This window comes from Rhipicephalus sanguineus, chromosome 7 (assembly GCF_013339695.2).
Source record: "Rhipicephalus sanguineus isolate Rsan-2018 chromosome 7, BIME_Rsan_1.4, whole genome shotgun sequence".
Lineage (NCBI taxonomy): Eukaryota > Metazoa > Arthropoda > Arachnida > Ixodida > Ixodidae > Rhipicephalus > Rhipicephalus sanguineus.
The window spans coordinates 133,697,181-133,709,803 of NC_051182.1; the positions used below are offsets into that span (position 1 = coordinate 133,697,181).

Below are 12,623 nucleotides of genomic sequence, written 5' to 3' on the forward strand. Positions count from 1 at the left end.
CCAAAATACGTTTTTTTTTTTCTTGGAGTGTGTCTGTGGCAAAGGTATACCCCAAACGGTGTAACCGTTTTCAGGGTGCTGCTGGAACAACGCGCAACCCTTCGTCCCTTCACGCATGATCTGCTGCACATTTAGATTGTCACAAACGTGCACATTGATCTTGTGCCGTCCTAAACGGTAAAACCACCAGTGATGTTGCCAGTCAAACCGGAGTAGAAACCAATGTCGGCTAACCAATGGACGTGGCACACGTAGGTATAATTGCACAAACTCTAAACAATGTGAAAAGTTATCATCCTCTCTAACGATGCAATATTAATTAGAACTAACAGACAAGAAAGCTAAGGAAAGTATGGGGGATGGTATTTGTTACTCGCTGCCATGGCTACTAGCGGCACTGACTAACACTCCTAGGTATTTTAAATGCACATATATACCACATACAGTCAACGTCCGATTTTTCGGACTCCCTAGGGACCGCGAAATCGTCCGAAAAATCGGGCAGTCCGAAAAAACGAATTCATGCGCTTTTATTCCGCTCAAGCGGTGAAATCGCCACAGCCATGTCTGAAATAGCTTTAATGCCTCCCAGTACAATTATCAGGCATTTTGGTGCGCGCCCAGGCTCTCGCAAATACATTTGGTACTTGTCGCGAACCCCGCTTAACTACGTGCCAACCGCCACTTGCAAGAATGCATCTCGTGATGAGCGCCGCTGATACCATGAGCGCGGGATAGATTACGGCTCTCTCGCATGGAGCGTTTGGAAGCGATGACGCAGAAAACAGACTGTGGCGGAAGAGCGGACGACTCGCCCGGCTTTTCCCGATGCGTGTGCGCATGTAAACGATGCGTACACACATCGCCGAATCTCCGCCGATACGCAGCATTTGCTGCCGTGTGAAGCCGATCGTTTCTAGTTGTGTGCAGCACATCGCCAACTAAGCTGACTCAGTCACTGTACTGTTGCTGTACCGTACGCATGCATTTGTCATGAAAGGGTTCGTGATGCCCGCTCCGTTCCTGACCGCACACGGGCGAGGCAATGTCGAGCTGCTTTCGTTCGTGAAGGAACGCGTCTGTGCGGCGCAGTTAGCGGCCTCGGACAAAGAGGCAGTATGAATGGCGGCGTGGCGCGTTGGAGTCCTCGTCTATTAAATGCGTGCAGTATGCCTGCAACTGCGCTTGACCTCGTGCACTACCGAGCAGTTAACTGAAGATGCTTATCGTAAGGGTTGTTAGTGATTAAGCCGTACTGGCGCGTTTGCCAGCTGCCGCCATCACGCCTCCGCGCATTTCCGCTGCTTATCCGTAAAGACATCGCCGCACGGCGCCGTGATAGCGGCCCCTTTGAATTTCTGGTCTGCTTCACCCCATAACGCTTGGGCATTGCGGCACAGCTGACTTTCGGACTGTGCTAATGTCGCAAACTGATCGTCTCGCGAAAGCGCTGGTTCGAACCTACGAGATGATAGACGCGGCTGAGGTGGGGGCGTCGAATAATGCCTTTCGGACCTGCAGTTGGGGCAGAAAGTCCGAAAAATCGGACGCGGAAGAGTTTCAGCGTCCGAAATTTCGGACGTTCTAATACATTGACTTCTATGGGGCTGGTGACGGTGCCGCGAAAGCGTCCGAATTTTCGAGCATGTCCGGAAAATCGGGCGTCCGAAAAATCGGCAGTTGACTGTAGTGTGGACAGGAGGATGACCGCTGCCACAGCTCAGTGGTAGAACACCGGACGCGTTATTCGAAGGTCGCAGGTTCAGTCCCTGCCGGCAGCAAGTTATCTTTTTGTTCACTTCACTTTCTTCACATTTGCATCATGATTACAACAAATAACGTTCCCTATACTTTCCTTGGCTTTCTTGTCTGTTAGTTATAAGTAATGTTGGGTCTAGCGAAGAAAAATGAGCCCTTAAAATTCCCCTTCTTTCGTTTTAACAATGCAATGGCATAGTATAAACATTTCGTCTTGACAAATTGCGGTGTATGTTTCAGTTCAGGAAATTATAATGGTTCGTGAGTGTCCGTATTCTTACCGAAAAAACCCTTCACGTCGCGTAGCACTCCACTGTAGTCGTGGCAGTCAAACTATTCTTTTCCAACCATACGTACGCGCATGCTACACCAGCAGTAAAATTAGAATCATGATAAACATCACACATTCGTGGTTTATTATCAAGAAGCCACTTGATAAGGCAGCACAGTGCAATACCTTCGTATAAAAAAAATTATCACATAAGCAGTACGCAGTCAAGAACTGTTAGTTATGCAAGAGTGATGAAGGGGTCATAGAAGGAGATTGCACAACACACACAGCAAAATATTGAAAGACTAGTTTGAAGATAACATGCATTCAGCAGTATTGAGCTTCTTAGGGAGTGGATTGCATGACATCAAAGAAAATAACACAAGAACTTTCAAGGTCCGTTTGGTTGTAAGTGCATGTACATGTACAACTGAATAGTCTCCAGAGTAATAATTAAGACAGTTTACACAGCTGTGAAAGAAATCAAGAATGCACCGACCACTGCTCCACAGTTGCTTGGCTTATAAATATCCGCACATCAACAGACAAGCATTTCACTCACGCTAGAGAAATAGTTCACACGCGCCCAGCAGAAAGACCAGTAAAAACCCGGATTGGCTAGTCTTGACCTCTCGCACGTTAGAACAACTGACGCCACTAGCAACGTTCTTTGGAGTGGCACACAACTCAAAAGCGATATGATAGGACGCGCTTTCCAAAGTAGAATTCAGGCCTTGTTCAATATCCTCGGTGCAAGAAAGCGACTATAACGACATGGTCATTTACATAAATTTCCCACTAATCTACAGCTGCGAATGACACAATGCAATGTCAGACGAGCACTTCGAATCGTGATAGAGCCGGTTTTTTCCATTGCGATTGGTTCTGTTCTGCAGCTTGCACGAAGGGGCCAATCGTGTTTCAAAAATTGAATCCTGATCGGCCTCAAGCAAAAGTAAAATATTTGACTGGTGCATACATAAGCCGCAAGATGTAGCCGCATCAACTGCACAAACAGTGTTAGCCTATCGCCTCGTGCCATCTGCATTGTACAGGAACAGAGAGATTTTATGACGTATGCTAGGTGCTTTTTCCTCATAGAAATGCAACTTGACTAAAGACTGTAGTAAAACATGGTCACGGAGCAAACTATTTTACCACTCTTGATTTAGCGCATTTCGGTTTGGCACTTTTCCATAAGATGCCTCAACTGGTTGCGAGCCCGTGACTAAACCTCGGCATCGTAACAACAGTACGACAAGAATTTAGTTTATTACTGTTTTGGTGCAACAGTTCTTTACAAGGTGTCAGTCCACATGCATCGCAGCTTCAGCTCTTGAGGCTCAAACGCATTGATCAGAAGCAACATCTGTGCTGTAACCAAAGCCGTTCACTACTGTGAGCTCGTAGTACGCGAGCACTGCAATTCTGGATGCAGAGCTCAGACAAGATGACTCAAGTGAACCATGCTGCAAAATGTTGTTGATAAACCCCTGCCGAGGCACAACAGTGGAACAGGAACCCTCAGAAGTAACCAGCGATGGTACATTCAATTTGTATAATGCCTGTCTGGCCCTTTACCAACGACATTTTGTTATGGGGTACAACAATGTCCGATAATTTCCGATCGAAGTGAGCAGCAAGAAAGCGGGACGTAAACAAACAAAATAACTACAGCGCAACAAAATAAGAGAATATACAAATTTTTCAAATTTCAATATGCAGCGGCAGCCAATACTTCAAAAAGAACTAAAAGATGCAACATTGTACTCTTTCAATCTTGATCAAACTACAGTAGACTCTTATTAAACAGAACCTGAAGGGACCGGGAAAATATGTTCCATTTACTGGGAGATGAACAAGCGTGCAGATTACAAGTACGAAACCAATCTCATAAAAAGCACTTGTTTCATTTAAGCAGCAGTTCCGTTTAAAAGATTTCCATCTACTGAGAGTCTACTGTATATAATTTTCCGTCAAACATTTTCCAAAATTTCAATTCCGGCCCTTCCCCAAAAACTGCAGCTGATTTCTTAAGCCTGCGCCAGGGTGCCGATAGCAATACAGCTGCATACAGACCGTTGTTTGGCATGCGCGCGGACAGTTTTCACAACCAAAATGCTCGTTGATGACATTCAACGCGTCAAATCACACACACATGCACACACAGACATTTCGGAAATATGTATGCACACATACCTCTTACTCAAACTGACGTGTGTAGCCCGCATCTCACTCTTTGAACATGAAACTTCTAAAATGCCATTTTAAAACCCTTTAAACATATGCATTGTACTTCAGTGGGTGATGAAAGTAATTGCGCAGAAAAAGAAACAAAATACCCAGGTCAGCCACATGAAGCCATGGTTAGTATAAGTTTTTTTTTTAGTTGTGTCCATGCAACTTCTATAACGTAGCTTAACTGCTCGACAACAGGCCAGTTTTCATTGTAACATCGTAATATACATTTCATACACAGAGAAGAAAGAGGGAGGGACACTGGCACCGTATCGGCTGACATCTCGATATCTGTTGAAATACTAAATGAAGAAAGCACAGGTGCGGCATGAATTCATGCAGTACGTATAAACAGAATGCAGTAATAGTTGCAAGCAGTTTCCTAGTTTTCATAATCGTGTCAAACGATTTTGTTTCAAATCGCAACAGTGCGTGCAGTGCCAATAAATTTGTTTATAAAGTCATCTAAGGAGAGACAAAAGTAATAAGTTATAACCACAGCAAACTAACTTGCTATTCGATTCTTGATTATCCCAGCAGTTGCGGCACAATCTGTGGAGATCGAGGTGCCTTCTTCCCAGCACCTGATACCCTCAGCTCATACACCGTGTCTGAATTACATTGAGCGCAAGAAGACGAAACACAAGGAGACAAGACGACTGAACGTTCATTGTCTTGTCTCCCTGTGTTCCGTCTTCTTGCGCTCAATCTATTCCATACTATCAATCAACACGCCAAGCAAAGCGTTTTATCACACCGTATGATGGGAGTCTCCGAAAATCACTGCCCCAGTGGCAACACGGTGGACATGGCTGGCACACTGAACTCACTGCAGTGAGCTTTGCCTGCAAGCCATGTCACTTCCTGGATTAGCAAACCTGTGTTTGCTGACGGCCTGCTGTGGCGCATTGTCTGTGCCACGTAAGAGAGTCGACGAAAGCCTGCCATAGTGCCCTTCGTGCATTTCGGAGCAGAGCGGTGTCGCACCCTTTCTTGCCTGTTGCTCGTAAGGTAGGCCTCACGCAAAGCCGTCTCCACAGATCACAAAAAGACAACTAAAACACATATTAGGCACAATACAGGGGGCATATTCAGAGACGAGCCCTTTTGGCGACAGTATCGCGTTGCATTGTGCTACATATAATCGCGAGTGTCCAATGATCGATCGCTTCACATGATGTACAATCCCAGTTGTCCAATGACTGAAGCGACTACTCGCCTGCCATTCACCAAACCAGCTAATCAGCAGGCACCAAAACTGACATCCCTGAAAAATGATCGTCTCGAATCACGGCCCCTGGTAGCAAGATATGTGGGCATATGCTGTACCACAGAATACAAATAACTATTCCAAGAAACACTCTACAAGTGCTTTTCTTTGGCCATTTCGGAAAACGTCACGGACCCCACATGTGCGGCACGAAGTGCAACATGAAGTAAACAGAATGGCATTCCGTATTTTGTGGTATGGTATTTGTACAGCCAAGCCCTTCCACACCATGAGAAAATGTAAAAGCATACCAACTTCACGCATTTTACGAAGAGCTCGCATCGACTTCAAGTTGTGCAGGCACAGAAAAGTTGGCACAACGGTACATATCTTCACCACGGTTATGTGCCCATGCAAGAAGCGAAGCTTCTTCAGTGGGCTTGACATGCTAACATTCTGTGAATGCCTCGTCATTTTTGGCTTCTCAAAGCATGCACAGCAAGTTATTGAGATCTTGAATAAGCAAGTTCATCACTACATACAGTGAAATCCCGATATAAAGAATACTGATATAACGAATTCTCAGTTATAACGAAGTAAATGAAAATAGCCTTACCATTGTACACTGCAAGTTATATACATTTATGACGCATTATTGGATTAACGAAGGTACTTTCGTATCAGATGTGATTTTGTTACAACAAGGTTTAGCTGTAACAATAACAATGATAACAGAACACAAAGGCTAAGAAACAAGACTGACCTCACAAGCAGTGAACGAGTCTCGCAGTGAACAGAAATGCCGTGACGGCAACGAGTTCTGCAAAGCGACTGCCACGACTTGTAAGGAAACGAGCCAGGATTGATTTTCTGACCAGAAGGCACACGTCACACCGCACATCGGGTGAGGCGGCACTAACGTATCTTGAAAAATTCACATCGTCGCTGATTACTCCTGTTCATCTGCGCTCTGGATGCACAGAAGTTCTCATTTCTTCATTCACGTGGCAGTAAACTCACTGGCATCCTTTGCAAGTAACACAACTTGGATTTGCACTCGGCGGGGATTGGCGAAATACACCGGCTTATCGGTCGTGAGAGTGCCGGAAGTTGCGACACTGCGATTTCCATGTGACACAACGTACAGTCATGAGACGTATGTGCACCACCGAACCTGATTTGGTCTCAGACGTCATGGGGTCTTGATCGGTCGGTCAGTTTCGGCAGACCGACTTCGTTGCTATCGAACCCGTCGAATCAAGAAGTCTCTCGACCGTGCAAAGCTCCACCTGAAAAGCAGCAAGCATGGCCCTGAACAACCACTTCGTGCATCGGGTAGTGTTGTTGATTTACAAGCGTTGCTTGACTAAAGTGCGAAGCAGAAAACTATTAAAACCTAACACTGCTCTATGCGCAGTGTTAGCTTAGTTCAACAAGTAGTTGTAATGTTTTCCTGAAGTACAGAAATGTATGACCCAGTACAGCAATGCATTTTGTGATGTTGCAATGCATTTTGTGAGCGTTTCCAGCAAGAAGTACAGCTTTTTATCTCAAGTAACTCTATTTTAATCAATCGAGTAACCGTAGTCATCCTTTTGATGAAGCAGCGCACTAAGGACAGTCACACACACATAAAAATGACACAAACGCAAGTGCTGGACTGTGTGTTTATTTTGAAATGTGTTCATTACTGCGTCCTTTGTGTGCTGCTTCATCAACTATCATGGCTCACTTACTAGCCCATCAGTACATATTAAGTTATTTATTCCAAAAGACAGTCAGGAAATGCTAGGCTAAATGTAGTTTACACAGCTTGACTAGCCTCTCTCGTGTAGATGTAATACAAGCTCTCTAAAAATCAGTCCTTATATCTAGTAATTCATAGTATCTGGCACTAGTGAAATGTAAATCATGATGTTTACTGCAACTCAAACCTAGTCCTCGTAACATAAAGTTTTTTACATACAGAATCGTTAAGCTGTTACACGTCAATCAAGCCCTACCGAACCCACCTGTCATCAGCCAGCAGCGCGCCGCAGGTCGCCGACAAGGCGCTCCATCTGTCGAGAAAAAGAGGGCAGGTCGCGCTCCCAGGCAAGTCTTGCCAGCGGCTCAGGCGGGACCAGCGCCGGCAGGAGGTGGCCGTAGAATGCCTCGAAATCCACGGCAGCCAGTTCGAACAGCAGCTGCTGAAACTCATCCCTCAGCAGATCACGCACGGGCGACGACACCAGGCAGTTCAGCAGGGCCTCCACGAACTGCGCTAAAAGGCACTCTCGAAAGGCTACCTGCACGGAAAAAAAAGGACTGCATCTGTAAAGACTCTTCTGCTATAGTACATCTGGAAGTGTCCAACAAAACACCTTACAAAGCCAAACCCCACCTAGAAAGCCAGAAGAGTGGCCATTACTGTGAGTTATTTACGACACTTCCGCTCATAACTGAAACGCAAGATTTTTCACAAAGGCTCCTGAAGTTCTATGCTATTTGAAAGTAGGCTTCTCATGCTGCCTAAAATTTCGCCGCTGTATGACCTTAAATTATACACTGAGGCAGCTCATAATGTGTTCCGTGCTGACTGCTACTTCAGCAGTTTAAGCTATGGGGTCTGAACAGAACTGCTCTCTCGGAACACACGGACACACAGTCACGCCGTCGAGAAACAGAACACGTAGACATTTATTATCTGCTTTTAGAACAGCGAGCTCGCCAGCCGAATCTAATATATAACTATAGCAACATGCTAAATAACCAACCAGATACATAATGCCAATACAATACACAGAAAACGTAACACATACAATGTATCGCAAATGCGGCGTCGCCGACGTGCAACTCACCACAAGGACCCGTGAGCCTGACCCGCAGAATCGTACCCACAGACCTCGCCAAGAGCCATCCCTCCACGCACGCTGCCAAACCCCGAAGAGACTCGCTGCTGTTCCCTGTGCACCGGCCTAACCACTCTCCCGCCAGGTAGCGCTGCTGGCACCACCGCGCTAACCTTACACCGTGCGAGCACAGCGCCACCTCTCGCTCAGGGGCTGTTTAAGCTAACTGCGACTAATCCATAGGACGCACGTGCGCCGAGGCAAAAATGACTTGACAAGGGGTGACAGCACCCCGACAACATAAACAAACAAGTGCAAACATGCTGCGCAATTACTGCATGTGCCAGGCAAGGTAAGCACATAGCTGAAAAGTGAGAACGCCAGAGATTGTATGCACAAAGCTTATGCCAGCAGCGTAAGAAAGAACACTGCCCTCACTTATTTTACAGCACAACGTGCTAAGTATCTCTGACAACCAATGCTACCTTGCGCACGAGGAGTGCGTATGCACTGTTGACCATGACAGCGCAATGGCCCAAAAGTGCCTACGTCATCCTCAGCTACATTCAATTCGCCTGTATTACCTGAACCATTTGATGAGGTGCTGTGCCCCGCCATTTCTTTTAATGCGGAGGCAATGGTGTCCTCTGAACCAGCGCCTCCTCTATTTTTTTCAATGTTAGTCAGATGCGCCTAATCCGACCATTCACCCCTCTCTCCTCTAGTCCTATCCTACTCTCCATTTTTGGCTAGCCTTTGTGCCTGGTTTACGTTCATGGGAAGGTTTATGTGGTGCCTCACGACGGAGGTTGGATGAGATAATTTTGTTTAGATGAACAGAAGTCCGATGAGAGATTTTTGTTCAGTTGTACTGATACCTGTGAGGCGGCGTATTGCATCCCTCATGATCACAATGTTGGCTGTCACGCTGGCTCTCTAAGAGATGCGGCGTTTTTAGATGGCGCGTCTCCATTCGTGGCGCTATGCGGGCTACCAATGGGGATGCGTCACTGCGACTCTGCTGCATGCGCTGGCTTTAGGATGTGCCACACGAGCGCTGTGAGGCTGCGGCAGCATTGCTTCGAGCCACACAGGAAGGAGTACAAAGGAACAAATCTGACAGACGCATGATATAGAAGAGGGACGGCGCATCTACCACATCTCCATGGGAACGCACTCAGACACAAGTGTGATGCAAGTAGTCGTACCCTTTAGGTGGCATCGCACCACAACAACTCTCTCAACTAAGGCTGACCAACTGTTCCCATTGAGGAGCAAGCATTCACACTGGCATTGAAAAAAATAGAGGAGTCATTGTCTGAACCATATCGCTAGTTTCAAAAGGTGCAGGGCTCGTTCACGTTTTTTTCTGCATCTTCATTGCTAACGGTACCGGACTGGTGCAAACATGAGGATGTGTAGCAGCAGCGTAGCGGATGGCTCAGCAAATGGGTGTGTGTGCCGTTGAAACCTCACTTACACGTGTTTACTGTGTCTGTGTGACATGGGGTGTGCTTGCACCTCGGAAGTCAACTGTACCCATGGTTCAAGACCTCGGTATCTTACCTGAATAGCACACATTAAGCAGATGTAGCGTAAGCACTGCACCATGTTGGCACCTCAACATTTGCTGTCACGGTTCCAGTAATGCTGCCAATGAGAAAGACGACTGCCCAAGGTGGAAAAAGAAGGGGACAGCATTGGGATAGAATGGCGACTAACTGGGAATGAACAGCTGAAGACATGAAGCTTGTGCTGGAACTTGTCACAATCGACGATCGACCAACATGTTCCAAACACACATCTTCATTCTACGCTCCACGTGTCCAACACCCTGCGTCCCTCTCGGTATCTCTTCTTGTGTATTCCCATACACACACACACACACGTCCCCTTACTGCTCACACCACACTCACGCCATCGCATTCTACCTCCCGGCAACTAGACAACCACACACTCAGCCTCCGAGACCCGAACTCAACACACGCATTCTTCGCCCTCTTTATCCTACCCCTGTAGGATTGGTCGGTTTATGCCAGTACTCTTTCCTTTCTTCCCTCACAAGCTCCACGTTAATTTCTGGTGCTGCATTGTATTAGCACCTCTGAATTCACGCTGCACAATTCTCAAGCCCCGCCGTGAACTGGTTCAGGGTGGTGCAGGCGAATCAAACACGTTTCGTATCACAATAAAATATTCCGTAGCCTACCTTGTGGAAGAGTCGACACCTGCGGTTGAGCGCCGACAGGGCCAACAGGTTCTGGCGCACGAGGCCCGGTTCACCTATCCGCAGGGACCAGCCGTACGCGGACAGCAGTCGACCGAACTCGGGACCATTGTGCAGCTCCTCGGGGGCCGCCACACCGCCGGGAAAGAACCGGCGCCAGTGGCACACCAGGCACTGCTCCAGAATTTCGAACAGGGGCGGCCCCAACACGGGCACCAGCACGGGACACTGTGTGATGGGAAATACACGTGTAGCTGCCGTGAATTCAAAGCTGTGAGTGAGTGAAAGCAAGTGAACTTGTGAGTGAGCAAGCGAGTAAAGGGCGGCACGAAGGGTGAACTGATGAGGAATTGCGAACATGCATTATATATGGCGAGGTGAATGATATACAAGGAATGGATGAATAAACGATTTAGTTAGGGATATTGAGTGAGTGGATGACCGGGTGAGCAAGTGAGCGATTGTGGGTGGGACTGTGTATAAGTGAGCGATAGTGAGTACATTAAAGGGTACGTGAGACAGTGGGTGAGAGATACAGTAAAATCTCGTTAATTCGGATTTCATGAGACCGGAAAAAATGTTCGAATTAACCGGTGCCAAATTATTGAAAGTATCAAGAAAACAATGAACAAATGTCTATTACATAAATACGTTTTCATCTGCTTGATGAATACTTCAATCCATTTCTAACCCAGTACATAATGATAATGATGCAACTCCCATTCCGATGCTGACCTGAGCAAGCCGCGGGTGGACTTGGTCCAGGCAGAGCCTCAGAATGGCGGGCAGGAACTCGCCGAGGCTGGGCTCCCTGACTAGGGGCAGCAGGAGTGCAAGCAGCCACTCGAGTCCGCTGGCGGCGGACTTCACCTCCTCGGAATCTCGGGACACCCGCTGCTCCAGGGCAGCCAGCAGGGGCCCCACCCTGCTCGCTCCCATCTGCGCCGCCATCACCCGCACCAGGGCCTCCAGCAAGCCCAACACCGGGTCCTCCCCACCACCTGCAGAAGTACACAACCTCCTATGAATGAATGAAGGAAGGAAGCGAATTTTGAGGGCTCGTTTCTTTGTTTTGACACAACCTTAATGAAAACTAGCAGATAATGATGCCAAGGAAAGTATAGGGGACGTTAATTGTACTGTTTTAAGTGTACTGCAGTAATTGTGACATAGATGCGAAGAAAGTAAAGTGCACGATAGGACAACTTGCCGCCGGCAGGGACCAAACCTGCAACCTTCGGATCACACGCCCGATGCTCTTACCAATTGAGCTACGGCCACCGCCGTCCCCTCGTCCTCTTTATCGGGTATTTATGTACATGCAAACCTTGAAAGTGTTAGCGCCGCTCGCAGCCATGACAGCGAGTGTGGAACACTCTTTCTTTTTGCCAGGTTGCATCACGTAGCACGTGAACCATTCACATGCGGACAGCTGACCAATAAGCTGTCTTCTGCTTGGTTTTCATTAAGGTTGTATCAAAACAACCTCCTATGACACGTGTACACATGAATTGCAGTAACGCTCCAGCCAAGAGTTGAATGAACACATTCACAGTCAAACCTAGACATAAAGAATCCAAACGGGATCGCAAAAGAGTCTATATATAGGTATTCAATATATAAAATATTTTATATATATCGAAAACATATTCAAGGGGATTTTACAACTGTTTGATGTACACAATAATTCGTTATATCAGAGTTCGATAAATGTGGGTCGGACTGTATTGACGAAGATGTGCAGCCGCCCAATGCTTTAACCTGAACGCGCGAGAGTCGACTGCCGAGTCGATAAGCACCGCATAATGGAGCACACTGTAAAAATGAATGAGAATACACACATGTGTGTGATGATCAGTCCTGTGCAGCTGTCTTCTGCTAGTCTTTGTCGGGAATAGGACACCACCACCACTTCTTTTGATCACTGTTATCATCTTTTTTTTTTCTCTTCTGAATGCTGCCATCAGGTTATAAAAAAGAGGTCAAGTGGTCGCTCTTGAGATGGATGGGATGTGATTATACTACCCACCGATTATACTTCAGCGTATCAGCATTTTTTTTTGTTTTTCCCTTTTTCCCGTGGTTTGT

At 46.8% G+C, this 12,623-nt stretch overlaps 1 protein-coding gene across 1 annotated transcript in view; it reads right to left on the reverse strand.

Annotated features, from left to right (window-relative positions):
- Window positions 1-2,164: 2,164 nt before the first annotated feature.
- Window positions 2,165-12,623, reverse strand: part of LOC119399981 (exportin-6) — a 40,177-nt gene continuing 29,718 nt past the window's right edge. Inside the window, exons 16-19 of the mRNA XM_049417515.1 lie at window positions 11,271-11,536; window positions 10,518-10,763; window positions 7,490-7,765; window positions 2,165-6,766 (exon numbers count right to left, since the gene is read on the reverse strand). Of these exons, the coding sequence (XP_049273472.1) occupies window positions 7,496-7,765; window positions 10,518-10,763; window positions 11,271-11,536 (782 nt within the window). The 3' untranslated portion in view covers window positions 2,165-6,766; window positions 7,490-7,495. The remainder of the gene's footprint in view (window positions 6,767-7,489; window positions 7,766-10,517; window positions 10,764-11,270; window positions 11,537-12,623) is intronic.